A 25,926-nucleotide genomic window follows, 5' to 3' on the forward strand; every position below is an offset into this window, starting at 1 on the left:
TGCTGATTCCCTCTGCAGAGCAAGGAGCTGTTCGTTTCTCATCATCCCTAAATTCCCTGCATATGCCAGGCGGCTCAGTGTATTCCACATTTATAACTAAGCCAAGAAAACTTCCTCTTCTCCCCCCTCACCTCCTCCCAAGCTACTGTGCATGTAAATCCCAGGGCTGGTTCCACTTCCTAACTCTAGACATCAGGAGAAAACATTTGCACTCCATTTGCCAATGACTTTGCCATCCCCATGAGCACACTAGCTAGGTAACCAAATTGACATTTTTCTTGACATTTTTCTTCCACTCTTGGAAGATTGAAGCTGTATTACTCTAGACTTTCACATGAGAGTTACTCCAGCTTCTACATTAGGATTTCAGATTCTTCAGGGCATAACATAAAATCTAAAAGCAGATGTTTCTACTACATTTGAAATGGAGAAGCAAATCCTTATAAAAGTTGACATATGAGGCTAGGAATATAGCCCAGTGGCAAGAATGCTTGCCTCATATACGTGAAGTCCTGGGTTCGATTCCTCAGCACCACATATATAGAAAATGGCCAGAAGTGGCAAAAGAAGCCAGGGACAGTGCTCAGGCCCTGAGCTCAAGGCCCAGGACTGGCAATAATAATAATAATAACAACAACAACAAAGCCAAGAATGAAAATAAATCTTTAAAAAAAGTTGACAAATAAACAGTGCTTGTTACACAGAAAGATGTAGCATACCTATGTGAGTCAAGTTAACTTTTCAAGCAGGGGTACAGCAAAGTTTCTCTTTAAAGTACCAGAGAGGGCCAGGAGTAGTAGAGTGTGCCAGTAACACCAACTATGTGCAGTTTGAGATTCACCTGGACAAAAGAAATCAGTGAGATCCTATCTGAAAAATAAGCCATTCATTTTTCACTGCTGCATTATTCACAATAGCCAAGTTGTGTAAACAGCCTAGATGCCCTGCAATAGATGAGTGGATCCAAATAATGTGATACCTACACAATGGAATTTTACACGGCCATTAGAAAGGATAATATTGTGTCATTTGCAGGAAAATTAAATGAGGTAAGCCAAACTCTGAGAGACAAATGGTGTATATTTTCTTTCCTATGTAGAAGCTAGATCTAAGTTACACTGGAACATAATAAATTATACAGGTCTCTAGGCATTTACATACAGTGAGTGCAAAGGAGGACATACTTAAGAGAGGAACAGAAAAGTCCAATGTCTATGTGAATCTGATCATACAAAATAATACTTAATGAAAAATAAGCCAGGACTGCCTGTAATTCTAGCAACTTGGGAGACAAAGAGTTAGTCCTATCTGACACAAACAAACTAAATAACTGGCATTAAAAGCAAGAAAACTGGGTGTGTGTGGCTCAAATGGTAAAATAGTTCCTTATGAAGCAACTGTTCAATCAGGGATCAATCTCTAGAAACTCTAGGGGGAAAAAATAGACCAGATAGTAATTATTTTAGGCTCTGTGGGTCCTTCAGTGTTTTTCCAGCTATCTTCTCTCTAGGTTACCATGTTAAAGATAATTAATTAAAGCAACCATAGACAGATAAACCACAACCAAATAATGAGTATAAATATCCTGAAGAAAGCTGGGAACTGTTGTTTCATGCCTATACTCCTAGTTACTCAGGTGGCTAAGATCTAGAATCATTGTTCAAAGACAGCCCCAGCTGGAAAGTTTGTGAGACTCTTATCCCCAATTAACCACCCAGATAACCAGCAGTAGCACTGTGGCTCAAAAGTAGTAGAATGCTAGACTTGCGCAAAAAAGCTCAGGTATCATGCCAAGGCTCTAAGTTCAGATACATAGATAGATAGAAAGAAAGATAGATATCCTAAAGAGATGCTAAAAGAGATGCTGGAAAGGAATAAGATGAAGTGACTCAACGAATTTGAAGACCTTTATTTTCAAGTCAAGTTTTGCAGGAGGTTAACATCGTGGCATTTTTTTTAGGCTATGTATTTATTTACTCATAGGCAGCTGTGTACCTGGAAGTGATCCCATATCTGCCAGGGTAAAGAACCATGGAACAAATGCTGGTTAACCCAAGCTGCAGGGGAAACTGACTAACAGAACATCACTTCTAAAAGGTTACAGTACTGCCACCTATGTTGTCATGAGCCTGGGGTCTTCTGACAGCCAGGAACAAGAATCCTCCTGTTGGTAAGAAGTTACGACAGAGATGCATGCATCATTGGGTTTTACAGCTTGCTATAATTATAGGCACTGCTCAGAATCATAGTTGGCTAAGAACATTAAAATAAAACTTCAGCTCTGGGGAAAACATGCGTGGTTTTCTTGAAACTTTGGTAGTTTGTTGCACAGACTTAAAACAAATTTTTTTAATGAACATTGGTCTTTCAAGAGGGTTTTTAAACTTAAAACTTCTTGCTGGTGAAGGCAAGGTTGTACCCTTAAGGCCATCAAGTCTGAGAATGAACTTCCTCCTTCATTTGCAACATCTCAAACAAGTGGGCTCTTCCTATGTTTTAAGTACTTCCTTTCTCTTGCCCCTCAGCTTTGTTTGAGAACCAGGAGAATAAGACAGCCTAAGCAGTATTGCTTACCTGAATTAAATATTTGTATAAAAACATCAAGAAATCTGTGTTGAGAAAGGATATAGCTATTGAAGCCAAAGGACTTATTATATTGATTTTGTTCCTATAATCATCCCCTCCCCCAGGATATAAGCAGCAGAGTTCCCATAATCAATGTGCCATTTACACGATAATAAAATTAAAAGCAGTAGGAGATCCCTATGGGCTGCCTGGGTCTCTGTCTGAAACAACAACTTGCAGAAAATCAACCATAGGTGAACATGCCTTTGCCTAAACCGACACCAGACTTGTTTGAATCTCTGTTTGATTTTAAGATAAATCATGAAGCAGGAAGAAATCATTCTAGGATGTGTGTGTGTGTGTTTGTGTGCGTGTTCATGTGTGTGTATATGTGTGTGTTAGACCCAGGGCCTGAACTCAGGAGCCTAGGTGCTTTCCCCAAACGTTTTTTTGCTCAAGCAAATGCTCTATCACTTGAACCACAGCTTTACTTCTGGTTTGGGGGTGTTTTGTTGTTGTTGTTGTTTTTGAGTAGTTATTTGCAAATCAGAGTCTGGTACACTTTCCTGCCTGTCCTGTCTTGGAACTGCAATCCTCAGAACTTACCCTTCTGAGTAGCTAGGAGTACAGGCACATGTCACTGGCACCTGGCTTATGCAGAGATTTTAATGAACTTCCAGTGGATTTGGGAAACCATTCATTCATTCATTCTATCTTCCATGAGCCTGGCTCAGTGCTGAGAACCTGAGACACAAAGTTAAGTCCTAAGCCAGCAAGAAAGAGCAATACTTTACGATGCTATGTGGTAAGCATTTTGTGGGGATGAGGAGAGTGGAGGGGGGGTGCAGGGGAGAGATTGTGAAGGAGGGATGGAAATAAAGAGAAAGGGAGAAAAGTATTCCATAAGGAAGGAACTGGCAGAAAGCATAGCATGTTGGGAGGAAATTAAGACACTGGAGTATTAGAAACATCGGGAGGGTAAATGGAACAGAACAGTGAGTTGGTGGCTTGATTGGTGTTGTGTACCTTGCTGAGGGGTTTGGACTTGGCCCTATAGTCACAGGGAATCAAGTTATAACAGTAACTCCTTCTGTACCACACTTGACAAATGGACACCTGGAACAAGCTTCAGTGGAGCAGTAGCCATCCATCAGGAGCCACCAGGCCTGGGTTCAAATCCTGCCATGTCCATTGAATAGCTGTGACACCTTGCACAAGTTACTTAACTGGTGCTCACCTTTAAAATAGGAAAGATAATGGGTCTATGTCACAGTGCATCGCATGTGCAATATTCTTTCCCTTTTTTCAGCCTACCATCAGAAGTTTCTAGAGAGTTATTAAATTGGTACATAGAGCTACAAAAGCTCAATAGGACAATTGAGCTGCACACAGATGACAGCACCAAGTATCTTCTTTCAGAAAATGGCAACAGTATAACAAGTCTTGCTCTGCCAAGTTTGTAAACTTCACCAGCATACAAGGAACCTCTACCTAGAAGTCCTAGTTACCAATTTTATAGGATAAAGAGAGGCAAAAAAAATCACAATAATAATAATTATTGCCAGGTGCTGGTTGCTCATACCTGTAACTCAGGAAGCTGAGCTCTGAGGATCAGGGTTTGAAGTTAGTCCGGGCAGAAAAGTCCCGGTGAGACTCTTATCTCCAATTAACCACTCAAAAACTGGAAGTGGCTCTGTGGCTCAGATGGTAGAGTGCTAGCCTTGAGCACAAAGAAGCTCAGGGACAGGGTCCAGGTCCTGAGTTCAAGCCCCACAACTGACAAAAAAATAATTATTATATTATAATAATATTCTATTGTACTAGTATAATATATTAATACAATTTTATATATTAATACAATTAAAATCATAATATTATTATATAATTATGATTATTATGAGGATGTGACAGGAAACCACAGATGTCTCATTGAGCCATTAACTAATTGCTGTCAAGCATTCACATGGACTTTGAAAGAGAATCATTGGATTCCTCTCATCCTCTGGATTGTGTTTTACTTTCATTGAACAATAAGCCTCCTGAGCAGTTTAGAGGGCATTGTGAGCAATTGGTCCCAATTCCAAATACCACTGCAATATTAAACAAGGTTAGAACAGCTCTAGTCTCTTGAGAACCCATAGACAAGCCACAACTCCTTTCTCTTTTATCTTTAAGTAGCTGTACAGAGGAATTGCCATTTAGCAAAGATATATTGCATTTATGAGTACAATATGTCTTGATCAAAGTCACCCTTTTCAACATTCTCATCCATCCCTCCTCTACCCACCCCTTCCCTCATTCTTCTTAATTTTGTAGGTTATAAATTGGATTCTTGATTTTGTTCTCCCCCCTCTTCTCTTCAGTGGTCTACCCCTTTTCCCTTGATCCCACCCCATTCCTTTTGAGTACCCACTTCCTGGTATTTTATTTAGCTGAAGTTTATCTTTGCCTTTCTAAGGAATTATACTTCTTGAGTTCTCCTTTGAATCTTAACACATAGTTTGAACATAAAATGGAGGATAGCTGGACTGATATTTGTAAAGTCATCTTTAACTGATTCTGCCCAAGATCTGGTTTATTTTCTTAGCCTCACAGAATAGGTTAAAGAGATGATACAACCTATTTTAAGAGAGTTATTTGTGTTATGGCTCTAAGAAACAGGGGTACCATAGATAAACTATGCACAGAAAGTATATTTGACCTTCTCCCCTCTGCCTTTTCCCTTTTAACATCCCAGGGGTATTAACCCAGGCTACAGAGATTTCCTTGTGTTCTGGCATAACAAAAGTGAGATCATATCCAGCTTTGTGTTCCCTGAGGAATAAAAGAAACATTTCATCATTTCAAAATCTTGAGCTTGTTTGTTTACTCCTCATAGCAGCTCTATGAAGTAGTAAAGTGGGTGGGGCCTTATCTCCATCTTTAGAGATATGGAAAGGGGAGGTTGGAGCAAGATCATTTTTCCATGTTCACACAGATAATAGGGTAGCACCTGGTGCTGATGAATTCCATTCCAAGACATTCTACTACCCAGGGGCCATTGCCTGGAAAAAGAATTTGAGGGAGGGAGCCATATACAAACAGCTGTGTTATTCAGTCAGTCAGCACATCTACTAAGCTTCTTCTATGTATTGAGCACTGGTTGTATACTGGCAGACAAACAAATACATTTGTCTCTTGCTTCATGCAATGTACAGTTTATTGAGAAAGATAGATGTTAAATAGTGAGACTATTAATTTTAAAATAAAATGAAAGTGAAGCTTGAAGCTTGCCATGATGGTACAGACCTGTAATCTCGACTATTGGAGATCACAACTATAAAATGATTTGATTGATGTTTTGAAAAAAGGTATCTTCCTAACCATGCCATGCAAGAATGAGGGAAAGAGGGAAGGCTGGGATGTGGCTAATGCTCACTGAGCCCTATCTATGGCTGGTAAGCCACTTCATTATTGTATCATAAATAGGGCTATCTCTTCGGTGTAAATCTGAGCACTGTTGTAGGCATTATCTAGCGAAAAATTCTAATCCTCACATGAGCTGAGCAAGCTGAAGTTGTTCACTTGGCTTGTTGCATTCCTCTTGAGGAGGTACAGGCATTGCAAACCTCTGCTGCACCTGAAGAAAGCTGGGGTTGAGTGCAGTCTGTCCTGCCAAAGCCCATGGTAGGTTCTGTCTCTGTGCATTTGACCTCTGTGCTTGAGACAGAGTGATAGGAGTCATATATCTTTGACTCTTAATCCATTGCGTTGGTTCCATTATGTTGAATTATAACTTCAACACAATGTTGAGTTTCTGGGTTGCTATGTCCATTCAGAATTGTAGAAGCACAACAAATGCCAGACCAAGGGGAGAAAAAAAACAGCCCTCTTCCAGAAACAGAGGTAATTTTGACACCTTAACTGTAAGATGCAGAGAGATTATCATAAAAACATGGTTCTCCTGTAGGTAGCAGCTTCATTAGAGAGCTCTCTGAGGAGTCCTTTGCCCTTGAGTGTTTATTTTTAAAACACACTATTGTTTACCCCAGGCCCTGCTTCCTCTGTGGTGTTGTTATTAAAAATTCAGATGATGACTGCTTTCCCAGGAGCCAGAATCTCAGCTTATCATGGCCTCCTCCTGAGGTTTAAAAAAAAAATCATTTTCCCTTGCTAATACAAAGAGCTAACAGGGGCTGGGAATATGGCCTAGTGGCAAGAGCACTTGCCTAGTACACATGAAGCCCTGGGTTTGATTCCTCAGCACCATATATATAGAAAAGGCCAGAGCTAACAGGTGCCCCTAACTTCCAAGCACAAACTTATTATTCTTTCCCTGTTTCTAGGCCACAGCCAACCTCAAAATTCTCCCTGGATTTCAAGAACAGTTTGGGCCTTACTAGTAACGAGAATTCTATATATCTCTTTCTGCCTAATTCAGGTGGCATCTGTTGCAGAGTCTTTCCCAGTCACCTTTGTTGGGTGATACCCCAGGCTCCACTAAAAGTCCACAGTACCCATTCTCTACATGAGGGCTGCATAAAACACCACATTATACAAGAGAATCAAGGAAAACACAAATTTTACATTTCTAATCTGCCTCTGACAGCCTTTGTAAACCATAATAAAAGTGACTTGCTAGAACAATGGCACACAAAAAAGCCATAAAAATGCTAACTCTGTTTTTTCTTATGTTCCTCGGGCATAGGATTACTGTTCAAGCTAGATACAGAAGGATGAGATCTGAGGACTGTGGTTCAAAGTCAACCCAAGCAAGAAAGTCCATGAGATTTTTACATCCAATTATCACCAGAAAACCAGAAATGGTGCTGTGGGTCTACGTTACAGAATGGTAGTCTTGAGGGAAAAAGCTCAGGAACAGTGCCCAGGACCTGAGTTCAAGCCCTACGACTGCCCCTCCCACCCCCCACCCCCAACAAAAGGCCATCCAATTACTATAAAGATTTAAAAATTTTTTAAATAGAACTTCTGGTTAGTTCCATGCCAATCCTATTGGACCTACTCAGTGATGTCTAAGCACACTGCCCCTCTCATTTGTCAGCTCCTGAGCATTTGGGAAATAGACTGTGAGAGATGGTCTACCAGCTTTTCCAAGAGTGGCAGTGTTCCAACCATGTGAGAATAATATGGGCATGCTGTCATACCTTTCTTTAGTACATGATAGAGGTACTGCCATCAGAGTCTAGAGCCTGGAGTATGGTAACCAATTTATGTGTGTCGTGAACCTCCATTGAACTTGACTATGAGTTCTCAACAGTGGCAATAACATCCCTAAGGCAGCAGAAGCTGATTTAGAATAGAGGAAGGAAAAGAATATTACTTTTTATATGCAAAATGAAGAGCACATGAGTTCCCTTAACACATCATGGACATGGTAACTACAGGGGAAAAAAAAGTTTGAAAGGCTCTGAGGGAAGGGTGCCAGAAATACCAGAGCAAGTTTGGATAGGCACTGAAATGCTAAACATATTCTTACATGGAGGGTTTTATTTTTTTTTTGTGAGTGACAAGGATTTTTTTTCAGTCCTGAGAGCCAAGCAAAATCACTATGTATAAGTGAATTCTAAAGAGACAACCTGGTAAGCTCCACATTTCTCTGACACAAAGCAGACCTTTGAAATGGGTTATTGGTAACAGGAAGATAACCTGAAAAACCAGACCTCTTCCTGTCATGTGGAAAGTTTGGATGATAATAATAATAATTAATAAAATGATGATGATGATAATGATAATGATGTACGGGGGATCCAGGAAAGAATAAGCCTCAGGCCTTGAGGCAATATGGAACTACAAACCAGGAAACTGCAACTTATTGTCTTCCTCTCTTTGCCTTGGTGCTGGCAAGGTAAAAGGTGCTATCCAATATGATAGACATTACCCACATGCGGTTATATAAATTGAGATGAATTTAAGTTTAACTCAATTTAAATTCAATTCCTCAGTCACACTAGCTACCTTCCAAGTGTCCATTAGCTATATGTAGCTGTGGTTACTTGGATGGACAACAGCAAAAACATAGGCCACTTCCACATCACTGGAAGTCCCTGAATTTTGCTGAATATAGAGGAGGCCAGTATGTCCTAGGGATTACATAGATGATCTTTAAGAACCTGGGCATGTTACTTAGACTTTTTTGAGGCCACAATTTTCTCCTTGGTGAAAGGGGGATAATGATGTTTCATAGGGTAATAGTATTAGTTAAAGGTTATTAATATGAATTAAAGATGACTCATTAACCTACAGTCATTGCTCAGTGTAGGGTCTGTTACCATAATTTTCATCACTTTTGTTATAATTATCATCACTATTTGCAGGTAGGGTGTTAGAACACTCAGAAACACTTTTTTGTTGGCTATGAGGCTTAAACTCAGAGCATGAGCACTGTTCCTGAGCTCTTTTTATTCAAGGCTAGCACTCTATCACTTTGAACCACAGCAACACTTTCCATTTTCTGGTGGTAATTGGAGATAATAGTCTCACAGACTTTCCTACCCCTGCTGGCCTTGAACCATGATCCTTAGATCTTAGCCTCCTGAATAGCTAGGATTACAGGTATGAGCCACCAGGGCCCAGCTAGAAACACATTTCCTAGTTACTAAGTTCTCTAGTGTCTCTATGATAAAGGGTTTTGAAGATTAATGTTTCTCTGCCCTTGTTCTGCCCTTCTCCTTTCAGTGGTCACCACCTTAATCCCTAGTGGCATATTATATGCCTTCCAAAATTTGGAACTAAAGAGCAGCTATTCCACACACATACACACCCACACACTGTCATTGTTGAGTAAAAACATAAAGCAGAAGCTGTAGAAGAGTACAGTTGGTTTTTTCTTTTTATTATTGTCTTTAAGTAATTGTACAAAGGAGTTGCTATTTTACAAAGCACTTTATTAATACAATATATCTTGTCACCCCTTTCAACATTCTCACCCATCCCTCTGCTACCCACCCCTTCCTTCACTCTTCTTAAATTTCTTTTCTTTTTTCTGTTGGTTGTAGGGCTTGAACTCAGGGCCTGGGCACTGTCCCTGAGCAATTTTTGCTCAAGGATAACACTCTACCACTTTGAGCCACAGCTCCACTTCTGGTTTTTGAGTGGTTAATTAAAGATAAGTGCCTCACAGAGACCGTTCTGCCCCAGCTGGCTTCAAACTGCAGTCTTCAGATCTTAGCCTCCTGAGCAGCTAGGTTATAGGCATGAGACACTGCTGTCCAGTACTTTTCTTAATTTTGTAGCATATATCTTGGTGATTTGAATGGATTTCTGCCGCATCTAGGACTGAGAGAGATGAGAAAGCTGAGAGAGAAAGCACTTTTGCTGACTATAAGGTATAATTACTCCAGCTGAAAAGTACTGGCTGACTTGTTCAGGGTGCATTTGTTCGAGATATTTCCATCAAGAAGCTCATTATTAGGAAGTCTTTTATTGCCAGTTGAGTCCTGAAATATCAGCAGAGGCAACAGCCCATGCCCAAATCATTAAGACAAATGAAGACATATTAATATATTCTGGAAACAATTACCCACATAGATTTAATTTGTTTCACTGCTAGAAGAAAGTCCTGAGAGGACACCAAACACACACTGCAGAGCAATACTGAAACCTCCTTGTGAAGTTCACATTTGTCAGCACTTTAGGGAATGGAGGGTACTTAAGTTTGGAAATCTGCCAAAACAGAACAATATACCCCAAAAGACATCGTAGGTGAGGTCAGGCATATTAGTAACATTTGATCACATCGCTGGGACCAAATACCTGACAGAGAATGTAAGGGAGGAAAGATTTATCTTGCTCATGATTTCAGAGGGTTCAGTCCATAGTTGCTTAGTTTGGACAGAACCATTATTCATGGGGACATCAGAATTTGGGAAAGAAGCTTCTTCATCTCATGAAGGACAGGAAATAGAGAGAAAGGGAGTGATACAAATGGACAGTCAGGATCAAGATACCCCTAAAGAGTCACTCCACCCCCTGCAGTGACCTACTTCATCCAATTAGGCCTCACCTTCCTACTATTTCTAGAACCTTCCAAAATAGCACCAACAGCTATGGACTAATATGCAAGCCTATGGGAGACATTTCAACCATAATATCAGGGTTGTGGATGCTTATGCAGGCTATGGTTTTGTGGGATTCTATTAAACTGGTGATTTTCTTGAGTCTGATTTGTCTTTTTTCTGTGGGAGGAGATGGAGTTTAGGGTTGTTTGTTTGCATTTTGCAATGCTAGCATATAACCACAGGACCATGTTAGGTAAGCACTCCACCACTAAACTATTCCCCAGTTTTCTTGTTTTGGTTTGGTTTAGTTTGTTTTGTTGGGGGAGAAGGGGTGGTGCTGAACCTAGGGCTTGAATTCAGGATCTAGGCACTGTCCCTGAGCTTTTGTGCTCTGTGCTAATGCTTTACCATTTGAGTCACAGCTCCATTTACAGCTTTTTGGTTAACTGAAGATGAGAGTTTCAGACTTTGCTGACTGGGCTGGCTTTGAATTCTGTCCTCAGATCTCAGCCTCCTAAGGAACTAGGATGACAGGTGTGAGCCACCAGCCAGGCACCTAACTCTTGTTTCTTTTTCTTTCTTTCTTTCTTTTTTTTTTTGTCTGTCAGACATGGGGCTTGAACTCTGGACCTAGGCACTGTCCCTAAGTGCTTCAGCTCAAGGCTAGCACTCTACCACTTCCCTCTTGTTTCTTTTTAGCCTATCATTTTTATTTATTTATTTATTTATTTATTTATTATTATTATTTTTTTTTTTTGGCCAGTCCTGGGCCTTGGACTCAGGGCCTGAGCACCATCCCTGGCTTCTTCCCCCTCAAGGCTAGCAGTCTGCCACCTGAGCCACAGTGCCCCTTCTGGCCGTTTTCCATATATGTGTTGCTGGGGAATCGAACCCAGAGCTTCATGTGTAGGAGGCAAGCACTCTTGCCACTAGGCCATATTCCCAGCCCATTTTTTAAAATAAATAGCTAATTATTTCTCAAAATAATGAACTCAGTGTAATGATCTAAAATGAGATAGGTACAGTTTGTAATCAGAAAATATGCTTAGCAAAATTATATGTTGGTATTTTTGTTGGCTTATTAAAAAAACACATCTAAAAATAAGATCACTCATTCATTTTTTAATTGTAGCCTTAGACATTTTTGTTGTTCTTCTTATTGTTTGCATAATTGTTATGTTACTTTTAAGTATCTTACCATCGGGAATGAAGTTCTCTTCAGCACACCGAATTCTGTTGTTATTTCATTTTCCAATGAAAAAAGAAGAAAACGTATAAACTGTGTCATCAAGGTTATGCTAGGAGGTGGCAAGACTGCTACAATATGCTCTTCATTTCATGGATACTGTTATGTCCCAGAGGCTGGTGGACAGGCCTTTTCCAGCATCCTAGGGTATCTGCTAATGAGACAAGAGTACCTGATCTCCAAATATATTAACTTTCAAAGGAGCAGTCCACAGTCCAAGGAACAGTGTATTTAAAATGAGAAGTGACTGCTTCTGCTGCCATAAGAATGATAGCTTCCTTGTAGGTTTTTTTTTCCTGCACCTCAAATGGGTACCATTACATGTGAGGAGCATATTTCCTAGTCACTGAAAACATGGAGGATCCTTTCATAGTCTGAGAAGTGGATATAAAAGTAACCTTTGTGTCCTCAGAGCTGTACGGGTTTACCATCCCTCCTTTGGATTGAATTGTGACAGTCTCTTCTTTTATCCTGCTTCTAGGTTCTTGAGGCATTTCAATCAGCTATGGAACAACTCAAGCATGTTGAAAGTGCAAACTCATTTTCTCAGATGATCATGTGACTCAAAATATAATCCTTGTTTTAGAAATCATGCAGGCAGGGTCTAAAATCTCCAAACAACAACTTGCTATATATAAAAAAAAAAGATGTGTTAGTTGCTTCTCAGTTTGTCCCTTTGTGGAAGTCTAGTTAGAACATATTTGTACAAGCATTCTTGATAGAAGGCAAGGATCTCTCTAGCAAGCAAAGATGTATGCCTCCTGCCCCAATATAACTGTATGCGACACTTCAGACAAGCCTTTCAAATCTAGGCAACACTCAGTTATTTTGCTGGCAGCTGAAAACTATTTGAAATTAGATTTAATGACATGGCAGCATGTTTCTCTTCAATTCTTGGAGATCCTGAAAATGGTTTATTTGTATCCTTTCAGACAGAAATTTTAAGATGTCTCACAATAGAAGCCACACATGATGAGGTTATTCTCCCTGAAGCAATTTGAAAATTACGACAAAAGGAAGGAAATATGTTAGCCAGGACGGATAATGAAATTACTATGATTTACTATTGAATTAAGCCCTGAGACAATCTAAAGATCCAGCAGTATGGGGCACAGTACATAAGTATATTATGATACAGCCACATACTAGTGTCTTGTGTGACCATGAAAATGATCCTTAGGTGAGTTTGCAACAGTAAGGGTAAATGCTTATAATACAATATCAAGAAAAGGGAAGGTTAAAAATGATAACATTATCTCTTCTATGTTTACAAAAAATTGGGAAAAAATATTAGAAGAAAATGTACCAGCATGTGGTTGTGACTTGTATTTTCACCTTTATATTTCTGGGTTTTTTAGGGTAATTATAATGAATATATATATATATATATATATATATATAACTTTTGTAACCGCATGCAATATTTTTTTCTCAATGGACTCAGCTTTCTGTCAGAAAAAAAAAAAAAACAGAGGAAAACAATCAGGATTCGTGTGATTCATATGATGTGGTAAAGAATTAGCTCCAAGGTAAAGTTTTCCTTGATCCTGAGTTGCAAAACAGGTTTGTCATAAAGTATATTGAGTGACACTATGTACATATCTTGATGTGGCTTAGAGCGATTCCATAAGCAAAGGTTCCTTGTGACTATTTCAAGATTGTCCCCAAGAAAAGCAGAGAGTGAGGCCATGGGAATGAATGAACCTGCCCAGGAATTCATACTTCACTAGATTTCTACCTCCAAATTCTGCATTAAGAATATTTGAGAACTTGAAATATTCTACTGTGTGTGTGTTGTACGTGTGCATGCACATGCATGTGTGCATGTGCCAGTACTGGAGTTTGAACTCAGGGCCTGGGCACTGTCCCTGAGCTCTTTTATTGAACATTTGAGCCACAACTCCACTTCAGTATTTTTGGTGGTTAATGGGAGAAAAGAGTCTCACAGACTTTCCTGCCTGGGCTGGCTTCAAACCCCAGTTCTCAGATCTCAGCCTCCTGAGTAGCTAGGATTGCAGGCATGAGCCACCAGTGCCCAGTTTCAAGTGCTGCTTTTTGCTCATATCATCTGATCCTAACCAGCTGGGGGGAAAGAGGTGCTGAGAGCTGCAGGGGACACTCTTAGCTATTTCCCACCTTGAGGACTGAATCAACAGTCCTAGAAATCTTCACCTCAGAATGAATGTGCTTCAGCTTGTCTCTCCTCTTCCTTCAGGTGTCGCTGCACTGGATTCCAATGTATCTGGAAAAATTGGTCTGCGTGCTGTAGTGTATTACTTCTGCACAACCATCATTGCTGTAATCTTAGGTAATACTTGTTCCTAAAAGCTTATTCCTCTACATAAGTGTCACTTTTCATTCAAAAATGTTCACCTTTTAAAGATACAGGTTACCCTAGACTATTTTGTCTTGAAGTCTCAAAAGCATCTTTAATGTAAAAACACATTAGTGAGTAGATTTGAGCTACCATGTCCTTTTTAAAGTCTCAAGTAATAAACAGAAAGTGAGTGACAGTGCTGTGCCTTGCCAGGCATATTAAGTAGAAGGAAGTGAAGCCAAGAGTTTATATAATCTGAAACCAGATGATTGGTCCGTAAGGGTAAAATGGAGTATAATTACACTATGTTTCCAGTAAGATAGCTTTTCAGTGCAGTTCCCATTTCACCAAAAGCTAACAGCTACAAAAGTCTTACAAAGTCTAAATCTCATTGATTAATGGGGACAATGTTCCACAAGGGAAGAATTGCTCTTGTACTTTAAACCTAGTTTTGTGAAGGAAGTTTGGTCTATCCTTTGTAATCTCATAGGGTATTTTAAGAAAAGATGTCCATAGCGGGAAGAAAGGAAGCAAATGTGCTCTGATAGTGCAGCTAACTAGATCCATACAGCCCTGCTTTAACGAATTGATGAGAAATTTAGGGATATGGTTTTGTTTTAGTCGAAATAGGCCAAAGGTACCTGAGACCCCAAACCCTGGCTGCAGTCAAAGCCAGCTATCCTCAAGAGGTTCCTGGGACAAAAGGTACTACTTTATTATCAGCTGGCCTTATATCCCTTATGTAACCTTGAGGTCAGGAAGAGTAGACTATAAAGACAGGACTAACATTCTCTAATTGCCCAGTGACTCCTCCCACTAGCAGAAGACAAGACCCATTCTACACTCCAAAATCCTAAGTTTGGGATTAACATTTCCCCGTCTTTAGGGTAGGGGCACCTGCCTGGAGTGGGAAATGGCTTGAGGACTTGTTTCCACTTCCCTCCAGTCAAACATGTCCAATGTCCAAATCTCTCCTATAACCCCTCAACACCTCAAAAGACAGGACTCCATTATTTCCAATGGCCCCAGTTGAGCTTCAAGATGTAGCCATTGCTTTAGTGTAGACATCCTCGCAACTCCCACCTATGTGTCTTCATTCTACCCCTGGGGGACACTTTCCCACATGAGAGCCTTCAAGAAGGCCTGTCCTATGGAAAGAAGACAAGACAAGGTTGGCTTAGAGGACAAGTTTTGTCCTCATAAGGACAGGCCAAAATCTATGTGTAAATGTTACAAAAAAGATATTAAAGAAATTTCCGGGGGTTGGAATATGAAGATGCATTACTCATCAACTGGCATGTTGAATTGAAACCCCTTTGGTACAGCTACTAAAATATCATTTTACAAAAGAACAAAGAAAGCTGAGTGCTGGTGGCTCATGCTTGTAATCCTAACTACTCAGGAGGCTGAGATCTGAGGATCGCAATTCAAAGCCAGCCCAGGTAGGAAAATCCAAGAGACTGTTATCTCCAATTAACCACCGGACAACCTGGAGCTGTGGTTCAAAGTGGTAAAGAAAGGAGGGACAGTACCTAGGCCCTGACTTTAAGCCCTACAACCCACAAAAGGAAAAGGAAAAGAAAAAGAATATTGAAGAATAAGAAAGAAAAGATGAAAAACCATTTTTATCGGCAGATGTTTCCAGAAGGGGAGCAGGAAATAAAAAGAGAAGAAGAAGAGGAAGAGAGAGAAAGAGAAAAAAGGAAATAGAGAGAGGAAGAGAAATTCTTCTGCTTAGTCATTTCAATGAAAAAGTGACTAAGGCAAACACTAACTTCCCAGCAATGGCTCAGCATTTTGATTGGACCTCAGGGGCCCAATCGTTATTTGTTTCCACTGTGGTGCTGGGTGCCATGGAAGGCTCTTAATATCCTTTGCATGCTGTCTTGATTACAGGTATTGTTCTGGTGGTGAGCATCAAACCTGGTGTCACCCAGAAGGTAACTGAGATCAACAGGGTAGGAAACACTCCAGAAGTGAGCACAGTGGATGCCATGTTAGACCTGATCAGGTGAGAGACTTGCCAACATGTGACTTCCTGGGTGTGCCATCTGTGTAGTTTGCCTAAGGCTCCATACCTGTAGTTTGCTTAAGGCAACATACCTCGGATGTTTCTGTCCTGAAATTTTTCATTAATTATATCCTATTGTGCATCTTAAGTTTGCCCTAGACCTCACAAACTACATAGCCAACAATTTCTATTTGTAGACACAAAGCTTTAAGAAGAATGAAAGAAAGCAATAAGCTCCTGTGTGAGGATTTAAGATGACAGAGATGCAGGAAGTGTAGTTGCATATAAAGAAGCTGGGCCAGGTTGGATGATAAATATACTTGGAGAAATTCATTGAGTTGTGTGGCAGAAACTCTCTTTTCGAAAACAGCCAGAGCCAGAAACAAGTCAGTTCAATGAACGTAGTAACTAAAGTAGAAACTCTTAAAAATGCTATTGGATAATGCATTACACATTTTTCTTCCACTTGAAACTTAGTTCATTTATTCACCTTTTTTTAATGTAGGTCATTGTCTTTCTTCAAGTGTGTCAATTCATTTTTATTTCACATCATTTCTGCTGAAGTTCTATCCTTTAAATGTGTCATCTATAGTTTTCAGATTTAATTTCTATAAAGTAGAACAACAAAACACTTAAGCTGAGAAAGTTTAAAAAAAAAAAGGAAGAAAGCTGAGTGCTAAATTCTCCCAGTTTTTCTTCCCATTTCAATTGTCTTCCCTTACCTGATTGAACTGCAGAAATTTTCGTCACTGGGCTTTATTGAGTTTCCAGGCAGTTAGCTTCGTTTTCAGTAGAAACCATGCCTTCTTTTTCACACTCAGATTTCTTTGGTTTATATAATATTTAATTCGGCAATCATGATGAAACTTGCAATCAGTGTTAAGAATTTGAGACGAAATACAAGAGCCTGTTTTATGTTCATGTTGCCTCATTTATGCAAGCAGAAGAGTACAGATAATGAAAGAATTAACTCTTGACTGTGAGTGTCCAGCTGACAGTGTAGTATCTCCTTGAGGACAGACAGCAAGTGTGTCCCTCAATTAATCACTTAAATGATGATTGATTAAGGGAATTTTCTATACTTCCTTTGGCTCAGCAGGAAATCTTAATACAAGATTAATATTTTAAGTACCTAATACAATACTTCCTTTTATTAAAATTTAATACTTAATACAAGATTTAATCTTACCATAAGATTTCAAACAAAGAAGTATTATGCAGAGAAGCTAGAAGAGAACTCAGAGTGCTCATTTTATATTATGTTAATAATATATTATTATACATATTATATTTTATATATAGTATATATTATTCTATATATCATTTATCATATATAGTGTTTTCTCCTATTATTCTATATTGTATTACTTTCATTTCCATTAATGAACTTAGTAAAACAATAAGAAACAACTTTTTTTCTAATATAACAATATTTTTTGTCTTTAACAGGAACATGTTTCCTGAGAACCTTGTCCAAGCCTGTTTTCAGCAGGTAATGTTAATGACTTTTGCCCATGAGTTGCTCTATTCTTCCCATTACTGGTTAAATAACATTTTTTCCTTCTAAAAGCCAAGAAATGGAATTAACCCATCACCTGTGAATGATGAGGTTTCAGGTGACTCTTCTGTTTTATATCCCAGATCTTTCCATGCACAATAAAGTGCCTGTCATCAATCACACTGCTCCCTTTTTCTTCATGCATTTCCCTTTGGTAGGGTTCAAATAGGACAAATTAATAATCCGAAACAATGGATGTTTTAAAACATACCTTCTCTGATATGAAAAGTAAAATTGTTTACACTGTGGAGCTCCAGGGCCAGGTTTGGAAAAGCTTGCTACATTTGGAAAGCTCTGCAGATGCAAGGCCATGAATAAAGGGCTTTGCATTTCCTATTTCCCATCTCTCTCATGGTGACCATTCCTATTTAACTCACACAGGGTGGCAGGTGCTCCCCAGATTCAATATTTTCCTTAGTCATTATGTGCCCATTGCAGGCACTCTGCAAAGCACTGGCTTTCTCTTTAGGACTGTTTAATACCTTCTTCACTCCACTGGCAAGTGTTTTGTTTTTTCTTTTACTTATCTGTACACTTTAAGACAGCTGTGTCTATCACAAACAGCTGTATGCATTTGCATAAATTACATGAACAGAGACCTCTGTGTCTACCAACAAAAAAATGGCAATGATATTGCACAGTACCACCTCTATTTCAGGGGAGCCCTTTCAGATCAGCCACAGTGCTCATCTGTAAGGTTCTCAGTGTTTGTGGAGGCCTGGGGGAGGAGAATATTTATTCCTGGTGTAAAGCTACACTAGCTCTTTCTTAGACCTCTGTATGGGAGCCCCACAGAACCAAGTAAGGCTTAAGGAAGAAAATTAACAGAAATCTCAGTCACTGAGTAGCCCTAAAAGGATTGTTGATTCTGGTACAACCCTTGTAGCTTAATCTTTCACAGTATTTATTATGCTCGTAGTGACCCAGTGGGAGTAATCATGCATACTGTAATCCTAGTTGCTTAGGAGATGGACACAAGAGGACCAAAAGTTCAAGGCTGCCTGGGGCAAAGGTAGAAGCAGCAAAACCTTGTCTCAGACAGAAACAAAAGTACAAATGGCTTAAGCACTAGAGTGCTTGCTTAACATATTAGGCCCTACACTCACTCTCCAGTACAGAAAAAATAAATCAAAGTAATGAAGTATTTTCCAGATTAAAAATAATTAATGAAAGTAAAATGTGATTGACAAGAATCTCTATACGTCTGTTTGAGTGAAACTCTTGACAAAGCATATTTTCTCTCAGGTTCTTTCTCTGTCATTTGCCCCTCATGATAAAACATCTAACATTGAATGGTAGTGTTGAGAAGCAGGAGCTTGAGTGTTCCAACACCACCATTTTTAGTTCCAAAACTTCTCTCAAGGGATTACCAAAAATTAGAAGCAACAGATGCTCTATAGGTAAAGTCTCTTGGTGACATTTGTTGAGCAAAATAAATCACATTCCTGTGGTCTAGTCTCAGAAGTTTAGAACACTCTTTTTTAAATTCTTTCCCAAATTTTATATTATTATCTTTAAGTAGTTGTACAAAAAGAAGTTGCCATTTAACAAAGCAGTTTATGAATACAGTATATCTTGATCAGTCACCACTTTCAACATTCTTTCCCATCCCTCCTCACCCACCACTTCCCTCACTCTTCTTAAATTTGTAGGATTTACACTGAATTCTTGACTGCAATTCCCTGCCCCCCCTTCATTCTTTCTGGTCCTCTCCTATTGACTTCACATCACCCCTTTCAAATACCTGCTTCCTGGTATTTATTTTTTGAACTTTGTCTTTGCCTTTTTAAGGGATTACACTATTAGAGTTCTCCCTTGAACCTATTATATTTCAGTTAATATATTTGCATACCATATAATGTCTTTACATATATGTTTATGAACTAATTCTAACATTCACATATGCAACTGAGGGAAAATATGCAACTGTTGTCTTTCTGGGTCTGACTTCACTTAATGTTATTTTTTCCCCAAGTCTTTCCTTTTTTTTTTTTGCAAATAATACACTATCACTCTTTCTAATGGATGGGTAAAATTCCATTGTGTATATATTCCACATTTTCTTGATCTCTTCTGTCCCTTGAGGGGCCTCTGGGCTGACTCCATAGCTTGGCTATGGTGAATAGTGCTGCAGTGAACATGGTTGTGCTTGTGTCTTACTGGTATGTTGGTCTTTATTTTTCTCCAATGTGCAGTACAAAACCAAGCGTGAAGAAGTAAAGCCTCCCACTGATCCTGTGAAGAATGCTACAGAGGTGTCTGTCACCACCACAATGACCACACTTGCTGAGGTATGATTCTATTGCCCACATCCTTCCCCTTAGGTGGGTTTCACTCATGAATGAGCATAAGAGGGAAAGACAATGACAGAATCCACATGTATAAATGCATGTCCTCACTCAACCTTACTTGTAACCCCAAATCAGTACTCAGGTATTTTCACAGTGACTTGCAAAAAGTCTGTAGTAAATGTCCAAATGTTCTCTGCCTTCACTAGAAGAGGAAAGACTTGGTTTGGGAAAGGGAAAAGAAGGAAGGAGGAAAAAGTGTGTGTGTGTGTGTGTGTGTGTGTGTGTGTGTGTGTGTGTGTGTTGTCCATATATATGACTCTTCAGTAGACTTCTGAATTCAAATTAAAGTTAAGCATGGTGGTGCATGTTTGTAAGCCCAGCACTGAAATTGAAGCAGAAGGTTGAGTTTGAAGCTACCATTGCTTCATAGTAAGACCATGTCTTGAAAAGAAAAAGAGAGAGCGTGAGAGAGGAGAGAGAGGGAGGGAGGGAAGGAGGTTAGGAACGAAGGAAGAAAGTATGGTTCAAATTAAATAGGCCTTCTCCAACTTCTCCTATGGTCAGAGGCCCTCCATGGCCTGGCTTCTTTTTCATTTTCTCAGCTTACTTCCCAGGGAAACCCTCTCTTCTATCCACATCTGCCATCTCAATTGCACCTTATTCTTGCCTTCTGGTTGGTTCCACAAATATTTTCCCGAGCATCTTCCATATGCCAAAGCCTGCTGAAAGACAGATTTGGCCTCTGTCCCTCATATGAAGGCAGAGTTATAAGTATTACACTAGGGAAGAACTGGATGCTTTGGGGAACATTCAGCAGAGAGGCACGTCAGTTTGGGGGTGGTAAAGGATGAATAAGAATTATTCAAACAAATTATAATGACCCAGAGTACCATATGGGCCTTTCACCTTTGCTTGCCATCTTTATGGAACGTGCTTTGTCTTCAGGCTGCCTGCTCTTCAAGCCTAGCTTCCCTAACCTTGATGCTTTCATGCATGTCTCAGACTCTGTGTAAGGCCTGTAAACTCATACCTTGGCTATGTAGATAATTGCATGCCATCTTGGTATTGGCTCTTCTTTCTTACATACCTTAGCCTGCTGTTTTTTCAAAGTATATTGTATGCATCTATAGAATTATCTCACTGAAACCCTCCCCCCTTGTACTACACACACACACACACACACACACACACACACACACACACACACACGACCTTGTGCTGTGGTCATGCAGTCAAAATATTCTAGCTGAGCTGGGTGCCAGTGTCTCATGCCTATAATCTGCTTCTCAGGAGGTTGAGATCTGAGCATAGCAATTCAAAGCCAGCCCAGGCATAAAATTTCATGGGACTCTTTATCACCAATAAACTACTCAGCAGAAACCAGAAGTGGCACTGTGGCTCAAGTGGTGTTAGCCTTGAGCACAAAGAGGCTCAGGGACAGTGCCAAGGCCCTGAGATGAAGCCTCATGACTGGAAAAAAAATTCTACCTGTTCCACAAATATTTGTTTTTAGTAAGAAATAATTGGTATCCCAGTGGCTTGCTGACAGTTCTTTATATACCTGCATTACTCATATTATCTCTTAGTAATTCCTATGCTATTTTTACCCAGAACAAAGTGAAGAAATAATTCATAATCAAATATAGTTAAATAATTTTGTATTTTATGTCATATATTAAATCTATAAATTATATATTTATATATTTTATATCTATAAGTTGTGTGTGTGTGTGTGTGTGTGTGTGTGTTTGTGTGTGTGCCAGTTCTGGGGCTTGAGCTCAGGGCTTATACTCTGTCTCTGAGCTCCTTTTTGCTCAAAGCTAGCACTCTACCATTAGAGCCACAGTGCCACTATGGCTTTTCTTGAGTAGTTTATTGGAGATAAGAGTCTCACAGACTCTTCCAATTACAATTTTCAGATCTCAGCCTCCTAAGTAGCAAAGATTATAAGTGTAAGTCACCAGTGCCTGGTGAATATTTATATCTTTGAAATGACGTTGGCCATATAAAACCAAAAGCAGGAAAAAATATTCTGTGTAAATTATCAAGGTAAAACAGATGGTAAAATGTCCTAAAAAAATGTTCTTACTGCTAAACATTTGTACTTCCTGCATTATTAAGGCAATAAATGCAGCTTATATTTAAAATAACTTGAAAAAGTGTCTTGTCTCTAAAATTCATACTAAAAGTGTAAAATACTTCTAGAATAAGAACATTTCAAGAGAAATATTCAAATATGGACTAGTTAAGAGAAGGGGAAAAGCATTTAAACCTCAGTATGATGGAGGGATGGTTTCTATGTGAGTATGTTTATTGTTGTTGTTGTTGTCTTTCCTAAAGTATTATTGACTCTGTTATATCACTATAATTATACTCCAACTTTGATATATTTTTCTTGGCTTTTGATCCACAGAACAAAACAAAGGAGTACAAAATTGTAGGCATGTATTCAGATGGTATCAATGTCCTGGGCTTGATTATCTTTTGCCTTGTCTTTGGACTTGTCATTGGAAAGATGGGAGAAAAGGGACAAATTCTGGTGGACTTCTTCAATGCTTTGAGTGATGCTACTATGAAAATTGTCCAGATCATCATGTGGTGAGCACTGTTTCATGTCATTTTCCCTCCCTTGACAACCCAATCTCCTCAAAATTAGAAAGAAGCTGACCCCTCCTAGAGAAGGTAGAAATTTAAAGTCAAGACATTGGTGTATTGAATAATTTCACATACAGCTCAGGAGTCTGTTTATTAGTAAGAAGTCTAGCTGTCAACCATTGTTTTATTTCCTGCTCAAAGCCCTGGGAAATCCATGTTGTACCCAATTAGCATCCATATGCCTCAACGACTCTTGAAGATGTGACTTAAGAGAGTTCCTTACCAGTATGGACATCAGTGGTTTTTGCTGTTAGACCCCAAGCAGAAATGAGAATTCAAAGTAAGTACCAGGAAATGAGTACTTGCAAGATAGGAGAGGGGAGCCCAGGAGAGACAAGTAGAAGAATGAAGGTGGAAAGGGGAAAATGCAGGCAAGAACTCATTATCTATACTGCAGAATTGAGAAATGTAAGGGCAGGAGTAGGTCAAAGGAGGAGGTGAAGATGTTGAAGGGATGATGCAGATTAAGATACATTGTATACATAAATGGCTTTGCTAAATGTAAAATGAAATATATAACCTAAAAATTAAGAAAAAGTGACAGGAGAGGTAGGTTGGGAGGGGTGGGCAAGAATGTTGAAAGGGTTGACATTGATCAAAATATACTGTCTTCATAAACTGCTTTGTTGAATGGCAAAGAAAAAAGAAAGAAATGAGATTGGAAACATTTCCAACTGTTCCAGCATGGACACAAAATCATCTGAATGCAAGGTGGCTTCTGAGTAATCCTGGGGACCCCACCTGAGGGGCCCTGTCTCTAAGCTACTAAACAATCCACTTTTCCAGGGAGGTCTTGGACTCCTTTATTTCACATAGAATTAGTTCAGCATTCTGTAATCCAAAGGATAGACATTGAAACAGTGACATAAAAAATTCAGTAATAACAGCCTGGAAAGTTCCTTAATCCTGCAGAAATGCCAATTGCATCATCTATTTAAAAAAAAAGGATAAAACTTATGCCTAGGATTAGGAGAAGTATACTAAGTGAAATGATGCATGTAAACTATTCTTCCCAAAGCTACTGTGACCATTCCCACTATTAGTTCTAGTATTAGTAGTGTTGCCTCTATTTCTAACACCTGACACACAAAAATGACCATGTCTAGAAAGAGCTTAGCATCCATATTTTGCAGTAAAGGCTAAGTGAGATAAGTAGATATGACAATGAATCAGATGTATATGCACTGTTTACGTGTGTGTGTATGGTATGGAATATGCGCCAATCTGACCATACATTCTTATTAAGTTTGCAAATCCCCTTCATTTTAGATAGGTACAATTTAAGGCCCATGTAAGATACTAAAGCCAACAACCAGCAGTGCACTCAGGACTCCAAACGAAGATCTTGGCTTCATGCTATGCCCTTTGCTCCTTCTAGCTGAGCACACAGGAAACACTGGCTTGCCTCCTCCCCCAACCGATCCCAAGAAACTCCCTGACAACACAAATGTGTCTTTGCTCTGCTTACTTTCCAGTTATATGCCATTGGGTATTTTGTTCTTGATTGCTGGGAAGATCATAGAAGTTGAAGACTGGGAAATATTCCGAAAGCTGGGACTTTATATGGCCACGGTCTTGACTGGGTATGTCTGATTCAACATAAACCTTATTGGCTCTATTATAGACTTATTTCTGAAAGGCTGAGGTATGGCTAGTTTTAAAGGCAGGGAAATATAGAGTTCAGAGATAAGAGCAGGGAAGCAGGGGCTGCCCTTTAACAGCTGTACTGTAGGTGGATCGTGCTGTGCTAAATGCCAGCTCTTGGCAGAACAGCCTGGTCCAGGCTGTGCCACTGCCTTTATTGGTTGTGTTTAAATTATTTAAAAGATGTGAAAAACCTACTTGTAGCCTCTTCTGGCTCTCTCATGCCCTTTATTTCTTCAAGAACATAAACTTACCAAGCAGATAAGAATAGCCCTCGCGTGCCTGCAGGTTGAAATAAATTAAGAAGGGCAAAATCATGAAATCAGACTCAAGCAGGTAGAAGTAAGAGTGCTGGCTGGTTCAAACATTGCTGCTGGACTGGTAGCTGCTGCCATGTCCTCTCTGATCAGTGTCAGAAAGGGTTCTGGGGAAATCATCAGGCTGGAAGAAATTGTGTGGGGCTTTAGAAGTCATAAGATAGGAGGGCACTGGAGATGAGTCCCTGCCATATTTCTTACAATCTAGTTATTGGTTCCTTAAGAAGAAAAGCAGTGGGACAGGTTATGAATGGTGCCCCCAGAGACCCCAGGATATGTCATATAGACTAAGAAATGTGGGCTAAGGGAATACATCATCATACTCATTTGACTCCCAGAGGTCAAATGCCCAACTTAAGCGATCCTGTCACCTATTGAAACCTGATGGCATTAGGAAAGTTTCCACAGCACAACACTGACACTTAATCTATGTTTGCCCAAAGTATAGCCATGCTATCCAACATAAAAGCAGCTTAGGCTCATAAAGTGTGAGAGCCAAAGTCAAACCCCAGGCTTACAGAGGCCATAAAGGCAGAGGCCAATTCTGCTGTGGGGCTGCATAGACAGGCAGGACTGGAGACTATGTCTGGGCACCGATGTAGCTGAGGTTTGTGATACTGAGACATTTCATAATGGAGTTCTGATTTCTTTTTCTTGCCCTATTTAGGTTTCTAGCAAAAAACTAAAAGCCCTAGCTAAGAACTCAAAATGTTTAGAAACCAGCTCTCTGTTGGGACCTTCAGGATTCATCTTTGCAATGACTGTTTCTTATTATTTCAACCTTATATAAATGATCTGTTAAGCTGCCCATTACATGTGCATGCCGTCTACCAAGTGGGTCTCATTTCTTCAGCCCTCCTATTTTGAGAAGCCCATATGGTTCTGTGTAAAACAGAGAACAGTGTGAGAAGGCAAGAATAATGAATGAAAGAGCCAGTCCTAAATGATGACCTTGAAGAACAGAGACATTTTCTTCCACAACTTTGACTTCCACTGTAAACAGTGGGCATCATTCACAGCATGGTTCAGGGGACAGGCTGGTGGGGGAGAGGGGACACTGTGATAAGCTCTGTAATGGTGTATCATGGTAAGGACAAAGAGGAACCCAAGGAGGAAACGATCTGCTGTACTTGAGAAAGTTTGAAGGAAAGCTTCTTGGAGGAAAGGAGATGTTTAGCTGAATCTTAGAAGAGGAGTAACAATCCAGCAGCCAAGCCAAATAGATATAGTGGCTCACATCGGCAATCCTAGCTAGTTGAGAGGTGAAAATCAGTGGCATCAAAGTTTGAGGGCAGGGCAGGGAATAAAAGTTCAAAAGCCATGTC

At 39.6% G+C, this 25,926-nt stretch overlaps 1 protein-coding gene across 1 annotated transcript in view; it reads left to right on the forward strand.

Moving 5' to 3' along the window:
• Window positions 1-25,926, forward strand: part of Slc1a1 (solute carrier family 1 member 1) — an 83,278-nt gene that overhangs the window by 46,720 nt on the left and 10,632 nt on the right. The window contains exons 3-8 of the mRNA XM_048356483.1: window positions 14,024-14,116; window positions 16,022-16,136; window positions 17,586-17,628; window positions 19,890-19,985; window positions 22,399-22,583; window positions 24,116-24,223. Coding sequence (XP_048212440.1) covers window positions 14,024-14,116; window positions 16,022-16,136; window positions 17,586-17,628; window positions 19,890-19,985; window positions 22,399-22,583; window positions 24,116-24,223 — 640 coding nt within the window. The remainder of the gene's footprint in view (window positions 1-14,023; window positions 14,117-16,021; window positions 16,137-17,585; window positions 17,629-19,889; window positions 19,986-22,398; window positions 22,584-24,115; window positions 24,224-25,926) is intronic.

The sequence above is a fragment of the Perognathus longimembris genome, chromosome 1 (genome assembly GCF_023159225.1).
Source record: "Perognathus longimembris pacificus isolate PPM17 chromosome 1, ASM2315922v1, whole genome shotgun sequence".
In the NCBI taxonomy this organism is placed as follows: domain Eukaryota; kingdom Metazoa; phylum Chordata; class Mammalia; order Rodentia; family Heteromyidae; genus Perognathus; species Perognathus longimembris.